The sequence below is a fragment of the Ictalurus punctatus genome, chromosome 20, assembly GCF_001660625.3.
Source record: "Ictalurus punctatus breed USDA103 chromosome 20, Coco_2.0, whole genome shotgun sequence".
Taxonomy (NCBI): domain Eukaryota; kingdom Metazoa; phylum Chordata; class Actinopteri; order Siluriformes; family Ictaluridae; genus Ictalurus; species Ictalurus punctatus.
The window spans coordinates 4,977,770-4,997,229 of record NC_030435.2 but is presented as its reverse complement, the minus strand read 5'-3'; the positions used below and the strand labels follow the sequence as shown (position 1 = coordinate 4,997,229).

The following is a 19,460-nucleotide window of genomic DNA, read 5'->3' as shown; positions in this document are numbered from 1 at the left end:
GAGTGGTACCATCCTACTAACTATAAAAGCCCTGACCCATAAGCTGTGAAAATATATTGAAGTGCTATGTTGTGAATTTGACCTAATAACGTTAATGTTATATATTAATAATAATGTTATATATTAGGAGCGTGATGCATAAAAAGCGTGATGTAAGTTCTACCATTCCATTATTTTATACCCCATATAGCGAAGATATATAGTGAACAGGAATCCATTTAGGATTTAGCCTAACTATCCGTTGGATATGGAAGCCCTAAGTGGCTGTGCATTATTAATATATTTTTTCTTTCTTGTTTTCTTGTGAGCCAGACTTAATTTTCTCGTGATCTCCACATAACAAAAAAGCTCTGTTTTTTCACAATGTAATTTTATCACGGGAAAATCCCGTGCCATGTGAGGTGATCGCGTGCACGTCTTCACCATCGCCAGCGTAAATGTAATAATTACGCAATGTAGCGATGGACTTTATCTGCGCATTAAGAGGGAGGGGTGTCTCCTTCTCAAGTGTCGGACACTAATGTGGAAGTCACTCGCTGGTGAACGTAGAGCTGTTTCAGCTTGATCGAGTCTTTGATCAAAGTCAAAACGAATTTGTTCATCCATGATGCTGTGGGACTGCGCTAAGCTTTTGCTGCCTCCAGAACAATAAAAGCAACATCATGTTATGTCGACTACACATATTAATTCATGATCACGAGAAAACGACAATTTTTTTTACGTTGAGATCAACGAGAAGGAAAAAATAAATAAATAAAATAAAATAAAATGGCCGCTCAGGGCTTCCGTAGCTGGAGGTTCAACTCTCTACAAGTTGAAGATGATGTTGGAATTCTATGAGGGTGTTGGGAAATGTAAGAAATATAAATTCAGTGGAAGAAACCATTACTATAGAGAAGTTATTTGTCTCTTCTTGATTACATAAATCATTAAAGGTGAAAATTGTCGCTTTCTAAGCAAAGGTAATGTATCTACAATCAAACAAAACACTTTCTAGCTAGCGGAAAAGCTCAAAAATATGTCTCTGTCTTTTCACCAATCTTGTGCATTCTCTGCTCTCTGCCCAGCCTGCGCGCAGAGGTCAGATAAAGGTCGTTGTTCTTGTCAATCAAAGCGATCTTCCTGTCGTTGGAGGCTCCACACTGGTCAAGGGCAATTTCCATTACCTCCATCTGAGAGACATATACAGAGGTTTTGGAGAGAGAAACAGAGAGAAATTGGTTGCTTCAAAACCTTCTAGAAGTCTCTTCAAACGTTCGACCCGTTTTCCAACCGTGCCAGACTGAGAAAAAGATTGTCCCTGTAAATAATACAGTTTTATTACACTTTAAACTGAGCGTTAGGATCAAAACAGGTGTTTAACCTGAACATTCACAATATGGCTGCAAGATAAAGATGAAGCATGCCTGTATTTCAGCAATGACAGCTTGTTGAATTTATTGTGTCTTTAGGCGTGATACAATTTGGAAGCGGCCCTTGGCTTTGCGAATGTATGCGAATGTGGTGAAACGTGCCTGTGCAGCTGTGGCACGTACGATGAGCTGGCGACGGTGTGAAAAGGGTGTGAAATGCATGCAGTGTGCAACTCTGGGCTGTCATGAAATGCACGCAGAGCGATTTTACACACCGAGCAAACGCGCTGCCCGGCGCATAATCCAAAAATTCGTTCACAGATGGAGCTCAGTGCATATCAAATGCGACATTCCTGAGGAGAGAGCGAGAGGGATCCTTCGGGTTAAGCACTGTCATCCTCAGATGGCTTCTGACAGCCGCCTGTGTGCTCGAGTAGCCAGATTTGGGAATTTGCTTCACATCGCTTGCTAATGGAGAGAGCAGAACATCTACGGGGTGCTGCGTGAAGAATAAGACGGAGAATAATGATCTCACTCCAGCGGGAAAATAGTAATGGGAGATTAGGAAGAAAAATGTACATCCATCACACTTGTACTGGAGATTACTCGCGGTGACCTGCTGGAGTTTGTGTGTGTATGTATGTGTGTGTGTGTGTGTGTGTGTGTGTGTGTGTGTGCTAGACCACTGGCATGTTATTAGTGATCTGGCAGAAAGAAGTATTAAACAGTAAATAAGTCAGTTGGCTGAGAGAAGAGCAGGCTGTCCTAGGTTCCAATCTCTCCCTCTCTCTCTCTCACACACACACACACACACACACACACACACACACACACACAGCAAAGGCAGACAGTGCACACACTCACAGACCTCACAGGGACCTTGTAATGTTGAGTTGAGTGTGTGTGTGTGCTTCTGCGCTTGGATAGGGAGTTTGGATGAGTATGCGTGGAAGACAAATCCAGCTGGCTCTAGCTTTAACACTCCTGGGTTTTGAAGCTGCACTTGAGGAGTGCTGGCACACACACACACACACACACACACACACACACACACACACACACACACACGCTGACAAACAGTAACTGCTGATCCTGGCTACTTCCATCAACTCTTGTCCCCAGACCCACCCCTCCCCTTGACAACCCCCCCCCCCCCCCCCCCCCATTTCTTTGACCTCTCCAAGCTGATCCAAGCTTTGTGTGCACCAACTGTCCTCTGGATGGCGCTAAAGCATGTAGTGATGACTCAAGTGTGAGAAAAAGCACACGTAATATTCCATCACCTCTAACACGTCATTAACAACTAGTTAATCTCTTAATTTTGATGAAAGAAACAGTGTTATGATTATTTCAAATCATTTACAAAGTCTAAGGAATGAAACTTCTCCTATTTGTCGTGAGCTCGAACGCCGAGTTCGACTAAAGCTCGTAACTCGGAATTCCTACACGGAAACTCGGGAAGGTCTCCTCGACTCGGAGCTCGGCATGTGACGTCAAATCGGCGTGGCCGCTCACGGCATCACCAGTAAACGAAGCAGCGCTTCTTTACTTTTAAATGAGTTATAATGTATTTACTATTATTCACTGCAGATCAATCTACATACACATATATTAGCTTGTTAAATCTACAACACTGACTATACACTTTGCTGTTTTGACGAGATAAATACGTTACTCATTACTAACGCTATCAGGGTAGATTGTTGCTAACAAAAGGGGTCAAAAATGACGTCATTTTGAATCCAGAATTCCTAAGCAAGTCGAACGCAGCGTCTGCCTTCATCACGAGTTACTGTCTCAGACCACAGATATTTGCAGGACCGATTAGCGCTCCAAATATCTGTACATGTATTCGGATTGAAACCCAAAATCAGTGTTTTTTTTTCTTCTTTTTTACATTAAATATGAATCCAACAATATGTTGCAGAAATTAGTGGGGGGAAAAAAACCTCAGAGGCAAAAATGCCAGTACCGCTTAATTCAGTTCTATTTGAACTGTATAGCTTTTTTAACAAATGGACATGATCACAAAGCAGCTTTTACAGAAATATAATCAATTCAGGAGATACATTTCAAATGTATACGTTTATCCATAATGAGCAAGTCAGAGGCGACGGTGGCAAGGAAAAACTCCCTGAGACGATGTGAGGAAGAAACCTCGAGAGGAACCAGACTGAAAAGGGAACCCAAATAATTCCCTTCTATTCCTGTGTACTACATGGTCAAAAAGTGCAACTGTGTGACCAGGAAATTCAGTATAGTTTTCATATAGTCTATTTTGTTGAAGTTATTAACTGCTCACTGATGCAGACTTGAGGTTCTTAAGTGGTACCGTCCTCAGTAATCTCACCAAAGCGATCTGATCTCCCCTCAGCTGGGGCTTCTCTTTTATACAGTTTGCCATCCCATGTGTACACCCCTCACTCTTTTCCAATCCTATCGTGTGTGTTTTAAGGTATTTCCTGAGCCCCGTTACATTTTGATTTTTCTTATTTTCGAGGCGTGTTATGTTTACTTTTCTTATTTTCGATTCCCTTATTTCTGACTGGTTTTGGTTCCCTTTTTTTTTTTTTGAAAAACAACTTCAGCTCCCTAGGTCATTACTAATCTGACTGTTAACAAGTGAGGACCTCACCCATCTCTTTGAATCTTCCTTTGCTTTTTACTATGGGTAAGTGTATAAACTCTGTTTATTTCTTTTAATCATCTTTATTTCATCTATCTAGTGTGTTTACATATCTTGCATGTATGTGCATGTGTTACGCAGTAAGTGAGTGTTAGTAACTTATGATACTAGTCCCTATACCTATTCTGTGTACTTTATAAATGTGTCAAGACAGCAGATTCAACTATGTTACACCTGAAACAGACTGACTTATGGCTGGGAGTGAAAGATTAAATCCTATCTCTCTCTATTTTTATCTTCCTACAGCTGGGCCACTTTCCTTTAGTCCTTTCTCATTCCATAGCATGGGCCTGGACCTGAATACACGCTACTTTTCCCTTAACAAAACCCTTGTTTTCCCACAGTTGTTTCCCTTGTGTTTTCTTTGTCATAATTTTCATCCAACAATCTTTAGGCTGTCCACGTGGGGGCCATCCTCAGCAACAGCGCGTGATTTCCTTTACAAATCATGCTCACGCAATTATTCGTTTTGTTTGTAGTTGTTTGCGATATTTCCGAACAGATTATACTGGTTCGCAAAATATAAACAAACTAGTGTTCTGTATTTCCTGTATATCTGCATAACAATGTATTGTATGTTGTTACCTAGTGTAGAGATACACGATGCTGAATAAATATATCAGTTCTTTCAGTAGTGCTTTACTGTGAATGTGTGTGTTCTGTACTGAGTAAAATGAAGGCGTAATTTACCTTGTGGGTTAAAGGCTTGCCATCACCGATGGGCTTTCCTGTTTGAGCGTCAAACAAATGGACGACTGTAAAAGAACAGAGAGCAGAACATTCAGGTAATGACTTTCTGCCTTGTTAGCTCATGTCCCTGGTCAAACTGTGTGCAATTCATCAGTATCACTCACTTGGAAGATGACATAATCGTCCTGTGAACTGCAATGAGTTTTGACTGCCTATAAACGTCTTCAGTGATAGACAGGGGGAATAATGTCGAAACATGATGTCATGTCCTGTTTCTCTGACACTCACCCCACTGCCAGCTATTATCAAGCCAAAACACTGAGCCTGTTTCACTTGGAACAATGTCCTATAATGCGAAATATTCCTAACGATTGTTTCGGAAAACCATACGCGTGTGAATCATTCAGTAATAGATGACCTGTGTTCTTATGTATATTATATTTGTTTACGCACACCAGTGGCTCTTAAAATGGGGGTTCTCTCAATCAAGCCCTACTGTGTATGCTAATAACACTATTAATATCTCCTGAACAAAAGGGCACTAAAATGTACCTTTAGTAGAAAGGTGCGTGAAGTGTACCGTTAAAGCTTCACTCTTAAAGGTAATTACGGTCCAATTATGACCTTAAATCTTACTACATTATATCCACATTCCACAAGTGAATCATACGTATTACAGGTACAGAAGACAAGGGAACCATCTCAGCAACAAAGAAAAGTGCTCTTGTTGTTGAGTGTGTAAAGTACCTTTGTAAAAATGTTGCTTCCAAAACTGTCACATAATTTATACCACATATTTATCAAATACTGGATAACTGTATCAATATTGCTGTTAAAGTAGACTTATTTTATTATCATTTTTCTCTCTCTATGAACATTATTTAACATATACAGTATATTTCTTGCAAATTGCTGTTATTATTATTATTATGCCTTTATTTTATTATACTTTTTGTTTCTTTAATAACTTTAAAGTAATTATAAAATTAACTGTGTGTATATATGCATATACACATTATATATATATATATATATTACACATACACACACACAAATTGAAATTGTTATTATATATTTATCGTTTATTTTAACTTGTGTTAGTTTATTTGTGTGTGTGTGTGTGTATATATATATATATATTTATATATATATATATATATATATATATATATATATATATATATACACACACACACACACACACACACGCACACATATACACACACACACAAATTGAAATTGTTATTATATATTTATCATTTATTTTAACTTGTGTTAGTTTATTTGTGTGTGTGTGTGTGTGTGTATATATATATATATATATATATATATATATATATATATATATATATATATATATATATACACACACACACACGCACACATATACACACACACACAAATTGAAATTGTTATTATATATTTATCATTTATTTTAACTTGTGTTAGTTTATTTGTGTGTGTGTGTGTGTGTGTATATATATATATATATATATATATATATATATATATATATATATATATATATATATATATACACACACACACACGCACACATATACACACACACACAAATTGAAATTGTTATTATATATTTATCATTTATTTTAACTTGTGTTAGTTTATTTGTGTGTGTGTGTGTTAGTTGCAGCTTTCTCTGTTCTTCCAAACCCCCATCTTGCACTTGTTTCTGATTAGTTAGTAAAAGCTCGGTTTTACGGCACTTGTAGCACTTGGCCAGGATTCCGCTTGTAAATGAATAAATCTGAGCGCAAGTGGAAAAAGGGCTTAGTCATTGTTTTATAAATTCTCATCTGACCAAAAGCTTAATTGTTTTTGAAGTTAGCTAAAAACGACTGAATGACTACATCCTGAGGATTTTTCAAAAAGGAGGCCAATGCAAACTCAACCTGAGTGTAGCTGCCATACCACTGTGTCCACGAGTGTTTCACAATAACTCAGGGGCCTGGAATCAAACAGGCGAGACAGGCACTGTGGACAGAGCAAATGTCGATGTGACGGTGACGTGAAGTTTTGACTGTTTATTTAAAACTAGCAGAACCTTCATATTTGTTTTGTTATTCATTAAGATCTTGTCATGACATTGTACGTTCGGTTCCTTCTGGTTCTAGACCCTTGTACTAGAAATGATTTTTGAGCAGCTCCCAGGGCTTTTGACCAGTCCTGATGGGTAATATATGACGATAAGCATCACTGTCACTTGATCAAAAGACAAGGATACTCGCTCAATAATCATTTCCAATATATACGTAAACTTGTCTTGGTGTCACACGACATTACTAAGATGTGAAATGAACTGTAATTCAAAATGTCAAGCATATCACACCTTTCTCGTCGGCCTTGTCACGTACAGCGATGGTATCGTTGCTCAGTGAGACGGTCTGCGCGTTCAGAATATCTGTCCTCATGCCTGGAAACTTGGGAGCGCAGACCAGACGACCTTCGTACGAGTACACGTAGATGCCTCCACCATCCACCAATAGGAAATGCCTACACGGAAGACAAGGCGCAAAAAAAAAAAAGACAAAAAAAAAACAACAAAAAAAAAACAAGGGTAGTATGAGAAAAAGATGGACGAGTTCGCTATATAGCACGGCCATAATTGAACCTTTCAGAAAACAACTTACTAAACAAACAAAAGGGGAAGAGAGCCTATAATTTGTACTATTGCTTTAAAAACTTCACGACTGTTCATGCGTTTTTTCCCCAAATGGATGAGAACAATGAACCCAAAGCGGCAATTGCTTCCCCGCCAAACGAGGTTTCATAAGAGAGGGAAGAAAAGCTCGCAGTGATCCAAGAACTTCATTTCACTGAGCTGATGAACAATAGCCTTGGAGAAGTGTAACCATTATAGCCAATGACTAATGGAGATCGCTTTTCCACATGAGCAGGTCTCGGTTCAAGTGTGCTTCAGTGTTGGCTAACACTGCGCACTGCTGGTAGGTGTGTAATAGAGGAGCCCTGGATACTGAGGGGTAGGGGCAAAAAAGGGGCGTGTGGAGTAGGGGTAGGAGCAAACACATGCATCAACTGGACGATATTTTAGTCCTGTATTATTTTTATAGCATTGGCTATATTCAGTTACTGGTTTCAGTTCACGCAGTTTTGTGTTTTATATATTAGTGTTAAGTATAAGATAGACGAGTTTGTACTTTATTTAGTATTATTTAACTTGTTCAAATATTTAGTAAATTCTGTGTGTTTTATACCACCGTGCTGTTGAATTCGTGATTCTGATTGGTCAGAAGGTGCTGGTTAATTTTCTCTAACAGCAGCTCTGACGGTTGTGAAATTAAATGAAATGATTCTGATTATTCCCAAATAAAGACCAGCTGTTCCTGTAGGATTTTCTTCACATCTTCTAGGTTTCATCAGAATGCTGAAGAAATGGTCTGCAAAGTGCTTACAAGACATGCATTGAAAGGTATCGATGACTATAGGGGCATAAAAAAAATTCCAAAACATTAGATGTACCATGGAACACCGTAAAGGCCATCATCAACAAACAGAGCAACTGGAGCACCACAGTGACATCGCCAAGAACAGGATGTCCATCCAAAATTTATATAAGGACAAGACACAAGCTTACCAGGAAGGCTGGCATGAAGCAGGAATATCTGACAAGTACTGATCACAAGTCTGGGCTATGGTGTAGGATGGCTAGCTAGATGAAAGCCCTTTCTCACAATAACATCCAGGCTCAACTAAATCACCCCAAACCATGTGGCAAAATGTTTTATGGTCTGATGAGACCGATCCAAAAGGTTTAATAATCCCATAACTCCAAAAGCTATGTTTGGAGCAATAAATAAATAAATAAATAAAATTTTAAAAAAGCACCTTACCAAAAGTACACCATACCCACGATAAAGCACGGTGGTGGCAGCATCATGCTTTAGGGCTGATTTTTTTGGAAGAAAAGACGGAAGGAATCCTGCTTTTAGTGCAAAACCCTGAGGTGTCTGCTAGTAAGCTGAAGATGAAAAGGAATTTCACCTTTCAGCATGACCATGACCAAAAGCATACATCCAGATCAACAAAGGAATGGCTTAACCAAAAGATGATCAGTGCTTTCGAATGGATGGCAGACCTGAATCCAACTAAAAATCTGGGGGGTGACCTGAAGCCGGCTGTGAACAGGACATGCCCTCAGAGTTTGATAGGATCTAGAATCTTTTTGCAAGAAAGAGTGGGAAAGTATTGCCAAGTCAAGATGTGCCAAGCTGATGGTAATAAAATCAAAAGGTTCTTCAACGAAGTATTAGTTTAGGGGTGTGTACACTTATGCAAACAGGTTATCGTACTTTTATTTATTTATTTATAATTTCCCTAGAAATGTTTCTGATGGTTTTTCAGTTCGTTTTTATTACACGTTGTAATTTCACAAACTTCTGACATGATTAACCTTGGTTTCATTGTTTCACATCACGGAAACCTGCCATTTTAACAGGGGTGTGTAGACTTTTTATATCCACTGGACCATTTCTAGAATTCATTCTAATATGTTATCGTTTCTATAATTCTATAATACGGACGCTAAATGTAATCGGAGTCTAATAATAAGGGGATTTAAAAGGTGTTGTTATTTAACAAAGAAAAATGTATGATCGTCGATATGGGTTTCTGTAAGGAGATGTTAACTGAACATTTATGGAAGGAGTCTCCAGTGTCTATGGAAGCCCTGAAGCCCTCAAGGTGCGAAAAAACCTTTCTGAGTTGCAAGGTGGATGACTTAGTATCACCTTACTTAACTTCATATTTTGCTATTTTTGACTTTTCACTATATTATCTCATTACTTTGACCAAGCAACTTGTTATTTCGACTTACAAACTCATTATTTCAAGATATTATCTTGCTTTTCCGACTTAGTATCTCATTTTGACGTAGTCATTATTTTAACTTACAAAATCATTATTTCAAGAGACTGTATCTTGTTATTTTGACTTAATATTTCGTTATTTTTGACTTTTCAATATATTATCTCATTATTTTGACCCAGTAACTTGTTTTGACTTATTATTTCAAGATATTATCTTGATATTACCTCAAGATATCATCTCAACATATCGTTATTCTGATTTACCAATTCATCATGTTGACTTATTAACTCGTTATTTCAAGACATAATTCATTATTCTGAGTGAATATTTTGTTATTTTGACTTATTAACATGTTATATTAAGATATCTCATTATTTTGATGCAATTCCTTTGTTTTTTGTTTTTGTTTTTTTTACTTAGTAACTCATTATTTTTGTCTTGGTGATTCAAGCTGTTTTTTTCTGGTCTTATTAAGAAACATAGATAAAAACAGGAAGCCGGTGAGGAAGCGACTGCTGCTATAATGTAAGTGATAACAGAAACTATTTTGTTTCGCAGACTTTCCACAATATTAAATGTCCTTTATATTTCAATGCTTTTGCGTTCCCCCGTGAACGCAGTTCATCAGTTGAGAACGCAAAACTCTCGTCGAGCGCATGGAAAAGTTCTCTGGGAACGCAAATGTTTTGCGAGCAAACACAAACGCATTGAAATACACGTTTTCCTCCCATCTGGTATTTTTTCCAATCACCATGTCCCCTTAGGGACTCTGTAAAATGTAGCTATAAACTGATTTAAAAAAAAAAAAAAAAAAAAAAGGACAATGTTCCACTTTTTCCTGTCGTTGATTATTTTCCTGTAACAGCACACCATGCCATGTTTTATCCTTTACCTATTTAATCATGTTCGTATTAGTAGTATTTAGTATTCGTAGTACTAGTATTCTAACCTGCTCTTGGCGTCCCACTGAAAATGAGCTCAGAAATTCTGGCTTCAGAGATAAAACTCAAATGAGTAACAAAACACACACACACACACACACACACACACACACACACACACACACACACACGGGCGTCTCACCTCTCAGCCTGGAGGATCATGCTGACTGTGCCTTCCTTCAAGTCAAGTATCAGTGGCGTGTTCCAGTTTTTAGTGCTGTCAGAGAAAGTTCACAACACTGTTCTTATTATTAGAACGATAATATTTTTCAAATAATTATTAGAACTACTAAAATAATACGACTGCGACTAAATAAAACAGACATAAATGAAAAGGATACAAAAATCAGGAAAGCAATAACGCTCAGACCACACCACAGCATGAGATCACTGTTAAAGAGTGAGTCACGGTACGATATCAATGCGTAATCGGGGGTGGGGGGCAACTGAGCAATAAAAATAAAGAGTAAAAAGGTGAATAGAAAGAGTAAAAGAACTGCAATGGGTGAAATACTTGTAGACTAAACACTGCAGAGCCGTGGCCACAACCAGGTGACTATGAGATAGTGACGCTTTGATAACTCGATCCCTGAACTCCAAAGTGTCCACTGCATCATTCAGCACGTTCCTCACCTAAAATACAAACAACAACAGATTTAATATAGATTTTATATTGCTATTATTTTTATTCATTCATTCGTTCATTTAATTTTGACCTTTTGATTCTTTGTGTGTGTGTTTTTTTTTTTTTACTTCACACTGTACACATTTCGAGCTACACTTGAAATAAAGTGCTCTATAAATACATTTTATTATTATTCTTAATCACACACCCCACTTATTATACGAAACCGTATATAAATATATAAATCTTCAGTCACCAAAATATTTATCCACATTATTAGTTCATCATAAAACCAAGAATATACACCGCAAAGTGGTAACCCACCAACCAAGATAGCAAGTTTTGCCTAAAAATAGGCAAAAAATATACATAGAAATAGGAAAAGGGTGAAAAGGAAAGGACATGATGTGTCTGTTTGAGCAAGATAAATGAAAAATAAAAAATAAAATTAAAAAAAAAGAGAAAGAAAGCGGTGGAGAAAATAAACAGCTGAAGACATGGGGTTGTTTGGTTTTTTGCAAACTCAACTCAGCAAGGGCTATCTATAACAAGGGTGTGTGTTTGTGTGTGTGTGTGTGTGTGTGTGTGTGTGTGTGTACATGCACAGGGGAGTAAAACACGAAACACACGAGAGACGCAAAAAAATATCTTGCGGTTTGCGCGAGTTTAAACACACTCCAGTGGTGGTTGCTCCTGGACAAGTTAGCCATTGTCACTGCCTACACTCAGAGGCTTATGGTATAATGGTGCACACCCACACACACTCTCTCAAACGCATACACACACATACATACATACATTTTCACACAGCACGTTTCCTTACTGAAATGTCAGCAGTCCACTACAAATCAACTCCACCTCTCACCTCTCAGCTTAGGGCAATTCATTTACTTTAGCAGTGCATGCACTCAGGAAATGACCTTATGCTTCTTCTGTAGAAGGTGTATAAATTATTCACCAAAAACCTTCATATAATACTACATTGGAAGCAGTAGAGTTCAATAATACAACAGCTAACTGTGTATGTGAGATGACAACAAACAAGAACTCGACATGTTTCCCTGTACTGCGAAAAAAAAACGAAAACCCATTTAGATAAAGGATGTTTTTCACTTCTGTCAATAAAGGTTTAAATTACGCAACTGTAGAACTATCACATCAAGCACTAATGGTCTTCGAATGAGACGGCCATGAAAGAAAGTCTCACAAACTTTAGTTTTTAAAAATAAATACACATCAGGGCATGCTATTCTAGGAAAATGATCAACGACTGGGTGGTTTTCCTTCTTATAGTTATATTTGATGTTGTGGAAGGTCCTGTTATCACTCAAGTTATAACTGCTATAAACAACGGCTTGCTCAACGGCAACTGCTCCCTCGCTTTACTGAGGAAGCCCAAACCTGCAAAGTCCTCTATCCTCTATCTAGACTTTCTAAAAAATAAAATAAAATAATAATTAAAAAAAAAAACCTTTATAGCTGAATACAGATTGCCGACATTGGAGAATCCTTCCAAAAATAAACATCTCCTGGTGAAAACTTCACCACATCAACTATTATACGTTTTGGCAATCTGTTTATGTAGAGCGTCCACCCATACAAGTCCCCATGTAAGCTGTTACTATAGAATTTATATAGAAGTCTTAGAATGACTTGTGATTTGAATTAGTTGCTGTTATAGGAAACGAATCAAAACCTTCTGGCCAATCAGAATTAGGAATTAAACAGCATGGTTGTTGGTACCAGACGGACTGGTTTGAGTATTTCTATAACTGCTGATCTCTTGGGATTTTCCCGAACAACAGTCTCTGGAGTTTACTCAGAATGGTGCAATAAAAGGAAGAGAAAAAAACCAAGGTAGAGGTAGTTCTGCGGATGGGAACGACTTGTTTATGAGAGAACGGCCAGACTGGTTTGAGCTGCCAGGAAGGCTACAGTAACTCAGATAACCACGCTGTACAACTGCAGTGAGCAGAGCAGAAAAGCATCGCAGGATGCACAACACATGAAACCTTGAGGTGGATGGGCTACAACAGCAGAAGACCACGTCGGGTTCTATTTCTGTCAGCCAAGAACAGAAATCTGAGGCTGCAGTGGGCACAGGCTCACCAAAACTGGACAGTTGAAGACGGGAAAAACATAGCCTGGTCTGAAGAATCTCAGTGTCTGATGAGGCACACAGATGGTAGGGTCAGAATTTGGCACAAACTGCTTGAATCCATAGTCCCAACCTGCTTTGTGTCAACAGTCCAGGCTGGTGGAGGTGGCGTAATGGTGTGGGGAACATTTTCTTGGCACACCTTAATACCAATCAATCATCGCTTGAATCCCACAGACTATTTGAGTAATGCTGCTGAACATGTGCATCCCTTTATGGCCACAATTTACCCATCTTCTTCTACTTCATCTACTTCCAGCATGATAATGCATCGTGTCAGAAAGCAAAAATCGTCTCAAACTGGATTATGAGCATGACAATGAGTTCAGTGTTCATCAGTGGTCTTCCCAGTCACTGGCTCTGAAGCCACTAAAACACCGTTGCGATGTGGCAGATTCGGCAGCAAGAAAGTGCACCTGAAAAATCTGCAGGGATTTTGTGATGTCAACATGGACCAAAATCTCAAAGGAATGTTTCCAACAACTTGTGGAATCCACGCCACGAAGGACTGAGACTATTTTCAGAGTAAAGTCAGGGCCTACCCAGTAATAGTACAGTGTTCCTTATAAAGTGCTCAGTGGATGTACATTTCAGCAAAACTACCTGTTTTTGTTTAGTCTGTACTTCTTGCAAAGATCACGTTGTGTAAGGAGCCGGTTTAACAAATGGAGCGTTAAAAACGGTCAGTCTGCATGAAGTTGTATAAAACCTCGCTAGCTAAGTGAGATTTCTTCACACACTCTATGTCATGCTTTGATCGGGTAGCTGGATAGATATGTAGCAGAGAAAAATGGACATAGTCCTAATCAATACAGTTTTTAAATCAGATACAGGCCGTCAAAATGTCTGCCGCAGTCGGAGTGGAATCTTTTCAATCTTATATATATATATATATATATATATTTGGAGGTAAGCAGATTTTAAAAACAGTTGAGATGCATGCAAAAGGTGAAACACATTTCAGTTCAGGAAAGCATGTCGTTTTCAGAACTATATATGGTACAAATGTTCCAAATTTCAACATGTGAATGGTTTTATATACCATACACCATAACACAGTGCATTTTAACAGTCTATTATCCTAACACAATGTGACTCATATATCATTTTGCGATGGGCACCGTCCAATCCCCACACCTGGAAATAAAGTGGCCAACTGTGTTCCTCGTGGACTGTGAGAGCACTTGCACTGCTGGGATTTAATCTGACTCACAATGCTTCATATATAAACAATGGAACAAAGCGCAGGCCTCTCTCCTTCAGCTTTCAGCAGGTCTGTGAGAGCTGGGAACAGCTGGGAGGATTTTGAAGGATGCTGCTGCCGGGTTTAGGGCTTTGACATTGTGCAGGCCTCGATCAAAGCCAAGCCAGGAATAATGACAGTGCGTTTGTTTTTCACAGGGAGCTGCGAAACGGGTCAGTTAACGCTACCGAGCGCTGCTGTCCAGTTCACTGCAAAGTTCTTGGTGTTAATGTGAATGCATTCATGGATGGAAACAAAAGCTATAACATGAACAATGAACCCATCTTCTATAACATGAAGAGCTGACAGAGTTAAGCGCAGGAAATATCTGGGACGGATTGTGGTGTGTGTTATCTCGGTATAATGTGGTAAAGCGTCTCACGGGTTTAAGCTTTTTATACACCAGTGACGATGTCCATCTGATAACAGTGGGGTATTACAATGAAGAGTGTCCAAGTCTTACATCTGGGAAACTGGCCAACCGTGCTGGTCCTGGACTAAAAGCTGGGATCGGATCCAAGTCACTGTGCTTTCTACTGACAAAAGACCAAACCACAAGCCCCTTTTCTGCAAGCTTTCAAAAGATCCATGAGATGAAATGCTTGTGCTGGGCTAAAGTCTTGGACATGTACTATTTAATCAAAAATACAAACGTGGTCACTTCTGAACCATTGTCACTTGTGACACAAACTCTCTCAGATCATGTACACTAAAGAGACCTGTTTAGAATAACATTTCTTCATGCATTCATCTTCATCATGGTCAGGGTCGAAGTGGCTCCGGAGCTTATCCTGGGAACGCTGGGCGAAAGCTGGAAGAATTCACCCCGGATGTGTTGGGATGTGTACAGCTGCGTACCTGCATGGTGTGTCTTTTCGTCAGCGTGATCTCAAAGTTCTTCCACTCCCATCGCTGCTCCACGATGTGAGCAAAGATGACCTGGCCATTCCCGCATGCTCCTGCTAACTGAGTGCCATCAGCAGACCAGGCCAGGCTGAACACGCTGCCTGTGTTCGGCTTCTCCAGAGCATATGACCACTGTGCACGGAGAGAGAGACAGAGAGAGAGAGGGGGACAAAATTAAAATGGGTTCAAGTCCTCAAGGCTGACCTATAACACAATCCCGAGGTTTAAATGTAATCAATATGAATAACGATCTTTCCTCAGACAATTTTTTTTTTTTTTATTGCGTCCACGATTAGCAGTGTCTTATTCTACAACGTCTATAGGTCATGACCCTGGATAAATATAACTTAGCATAAAACTGGATATTCAGATGTTGGCTGGGCTCGCGTACTTCATGTACAAGCCGAACCAAACATTAACATTAACACTCCCACGTTTGAGGATGACAGCTGTACGGTGCACAGCGCCAAATCTGTGTGTGACTGAGCATGCTTTAACTAGCCTGCAAAAACAATGCACCTCAGTCCCATAGAAAGCTGGTTACCTGACAGGATTGCTGCTGATTAATATCCTACAGCAGCTGCTCTCATATATAAAGCAACTCATATGTTTATATTAATCCACTTGCTTTAGAGAGGCTGTGATGGGAATAACCACAGGAGATTACACTTGTTTTCGTCAACGTTCCACAACACTCAACGTAACTATAACTGGCTAAAAAGTATGACATGTTAACTAATAAATGAATCATTGTAATTATTATAATGATCAGATTTCTGACGTATAAGAGGAATAAACCACTTAAGGATGTGCCGTTATAGGATCTTTAGAGTGGTAAAAGGTTGTAACTCCGCTTGACATTGTTGATTACTTTCCCATAACAGCATACACACTCATGTTTTATTCTTTATTTATTTGTTCTGGGCTGTCAGTTGGATGATTAATAGCTCACTAGGCTGAATGCAAACATAGCTACTGTTACGCAACCAGCGAATCCAGCAACTTATGATGCGGATCAGAAAATTGGATAGTGAAGGGCTACAGCATGTGTCATGTTTCCAGTAAGTTCAAGTGAACAGGAAGTCAGTGGTAGTGATAAACTGTAAGACGACACGTGATTGGCCCCCAGTCTCATATTTTATATATATATATATATATATATATATATATATATATATATATATATATATATATATATATATATATATATATATATATATATACATACATACATACATACATACACACACACACATACACTCATTTATAAGCCACACTCAGAAAAGCTTTTAGTGTGTGTGTAAACGCTATGTATATACATTAGTACACATACATCTGTATGAGCAGAGTGTGTAGCTGCTCTCCACTATCGTTCTTGTTCCTCTATTAAAACACACAAGAAGCAAAGACTTGGAACCAATGGAAATCCAACCCCTTTCTCGCCCTGCTCACCTGTCTCTCCTCTCTCCCTCGTTTCACTTGCTCGGCTGTGGAGGACTGCTGAAAACAACCTCGGCTCTGTTAGCCAGCCTGTGGTTTCAGGTGCTATAGAACGCAGTCCCTCTCGGCTCTGAGGCTTCATCTATTGTTAGCTCGGATTCGAGCGCCGGCTTCGGAGGCGCTCTGCAGACACTTGTGTAATTGTGGTGTTTACGGATTATATTTAGACCACGTCCGAGCCTACATTAGACATTTTAAGGAGAAGGAAAGAATAGTTTCACCTCAAGATGGAAAGCAGGGGTTTCGAGAGGCCAAAACTCGGCCAACTGAAAAAGATAAAGAATTTTCTCTCCCCCCGCCGCCCCGAAATACACGCTACTTTCATGTTCAAATGGAGTGGTGATGTAGATATTCCTTACATGATTATATAGTACAGCAAGTGGGTAATAAATGAGCAAAAGCGTTTGTGGGAGACAAACCGGCTCTTTTCTGTTACTTTTCAACTTCCATTTATCGCTCTTCAGTGTTTAGAAATTCTCACATCTTTCCTTTCCGCAGAACTTGCTCTCTCTTTAGCCTCGCTCCCTCTCTCCCTGAAACAAACCCCCTCTCTGTAGTCGGCACACCGGCATTCCCCGATGTGCCGCTCAGCCGCAAACACCCCTGACATCCATCTCATAACCCCTGACCTTGCCAAGTCAGTGCTTTTTTTTCTTTTTTTTTTTTAGTGTGTGCAGGTGGCTGGACCTGCCAGAGGAGAGGAAGGAAATGTGAAAAACACACACACTAATATATATATATATATATATATATATATATATATATATATATATATATATATATATATATATATATATATATATATATATATATATATATATATATATGTATGTATGTATGTTTACCACACAAAAATAAAATTGCCAGCTTCACAGAAGCTATTAGCGCACAAGGAGGAGTCTGTTTTAATTTCAGATCCTGAGGTGAGGAGTTATTTCCTTTGGTCAATCAAGGCGAAAGGTTGCATTTGACAGCCCGAAATAGAGCCGTTTGATCACCTGGGCCTCTATTTAAAGCCGAGCGGTGTCGAAAATAGAAGCTTTCCTTAAGTCAACTTCCTCCCTAGTGTAAAAACGTATCACTTTCATCCAATCCAAATTAATCCAAGCGCTCATATCAAAAGGTGGTGCTTTCTTTCACTTCTTTCTTTATTTTTATTTTCTCCCTTCTTGTTAAAAAAAAAAAAAAAAAAAAAAAAAAAAAATGCGCGCTCAAAATGATTTCTTGAGGAGTTGGGGGGAGGGGGAGAGAGGAAAGCAAAGATGAAACAGCCTCGGCTGCTCCAAAACCGGTGCGTTTGAAGTTTACTCTTATATACCTTTTTCAAAACAAGGGCCGCGCTCAGCTTGGACCTGCTCCGCTGGCCACGAAGCGAAAGCATTTAAAAATAATAGTGCTCCATCTATTCTTCTGCAAACACGGCGGCGTGGCCAGGCTTTAGAGCTCTCTGGAGGAGACGGGTGACTCACAGATGGAGCGCAATGTATACACCAGACTGCAATGAGCCAAGACACATGACAGCGGGCCGAGGAGCGCTTTTTGGATTTGTGTTCGCTTAATGCTTCTAACACATTGTGCCATTAGACTCCTGCTGCACGAGATAGAAGCGTGTATATGTGTGTGTCTGGAAAGTACAAGAGGACGGGACGTGTGCATATAAAAGAGTGAGAGTGTACAGTATGAATGTGTGCATTGCCTGCGGCGAGAATTTAAATCAGACAGATGTTCAATAATAATGGCCTCCAGTGCAACTGGATAATCCCGTCCAGCACTCTTGTTTAGTTAGTGAGAGAGAGAGAGAGTGTGTGTGTGTGTGTGTGTGTGTGGCTTTTCCACGTGGAAGACAGGACAAAAGCGCTCCTAACCTCCTGTCCCAGTGTCCCCTACACGACCCCGGATCAGCCTCTCCTTCTCACTTACACTCCTTTCACGTCTTTTCTTCTGCAGTCCTATACCATGTCATCATTATTTGAATATATTTCTTAAGTGCGTCTCTGCGTGTTACTCCAGGGCCGTGTTCCACCACATTAGGGGTCGAGATAAATTTGCTCTTTCATCCATCAGACATTTTTCCCTTCGATTTTTTTCCCCACCTACTAAAAATCCCCATGAAGGGAATTTGAGGAGTAATGAATAATCGTGTCATATTTACAGTGCTCACGCGCGTGCTCACTGCGACCGTGGGGTGGTTATTGAACGTCTATTCATACGTGACGAACAGAGGGAAAAACTCCCTTATTAGCCCGACTCAGAATTGGGCTTGGCTCATAAAGTACACACATCCTAACTCACTGGCAGGATTTAAGAGTAAGAAGACTATTGCGCCAAAGAGATTATTTCCATTATTTCTTGCAAATAAGCTTCATTTTCTCAATGGCCTGTATTTAAGTATGTTTAGACAAAAAAACACTTTGTATTGATTTGTATTGAAATCCAGTCATGTGGACAAATTCAAGGCCGAATTTACGAAAGCCTACGTTCATAAATCATTATAATTGTGCTTTAACAATTTTG

At 39.3% G+C, this 19,460-nt stretch overlaps 1 protein-coding gene across 4 annotated transcripts in view; it reads right to left on the bottom strand.

Moving 5' to 3' along the window:
• ift80 (intraflagellar transport 80 homolog (Chlamydomonas)) overlaps window positions 1-19,460 on the bottom strand; it is an 86,406-nt gene that overhangs the window by 10,374 nt on the left and 56,572 nt on the right. For all 4 annotated transcript variants that reach the window (XM_053688651.1, XM_053688648.1, XM_053688650.1 and 1 more), the window contains exons 9-14: window positions 15,399-15,578; window positions 11,029-11,147; window positions 10,657-10,731; window positions 7,076-7,239; window positions 4,729-4,793; window positions 1,037-1,172 (exon numbers count right to left, since the gene is read on the bottom strand). In XM_053688651.1, coding sequence (XP_053544626.1) covers window positions 1,037-1,172; window positions 4,729-4,793; window positions 7,076-7,239; window positions 10,657-10,731; window positions 11,029-11,147; window positions 15,399-15,578 — 739 coding nt within the window. The remainder of the gene's footprint in view (window positions 1-1,036; window positions 1,173-4,728; window positions 4,794-7,075; window positions 7,240-10,656; window positions 10,732-11,028; window positions 11,148-15,398; window positions 15,579-19,460) is intronic.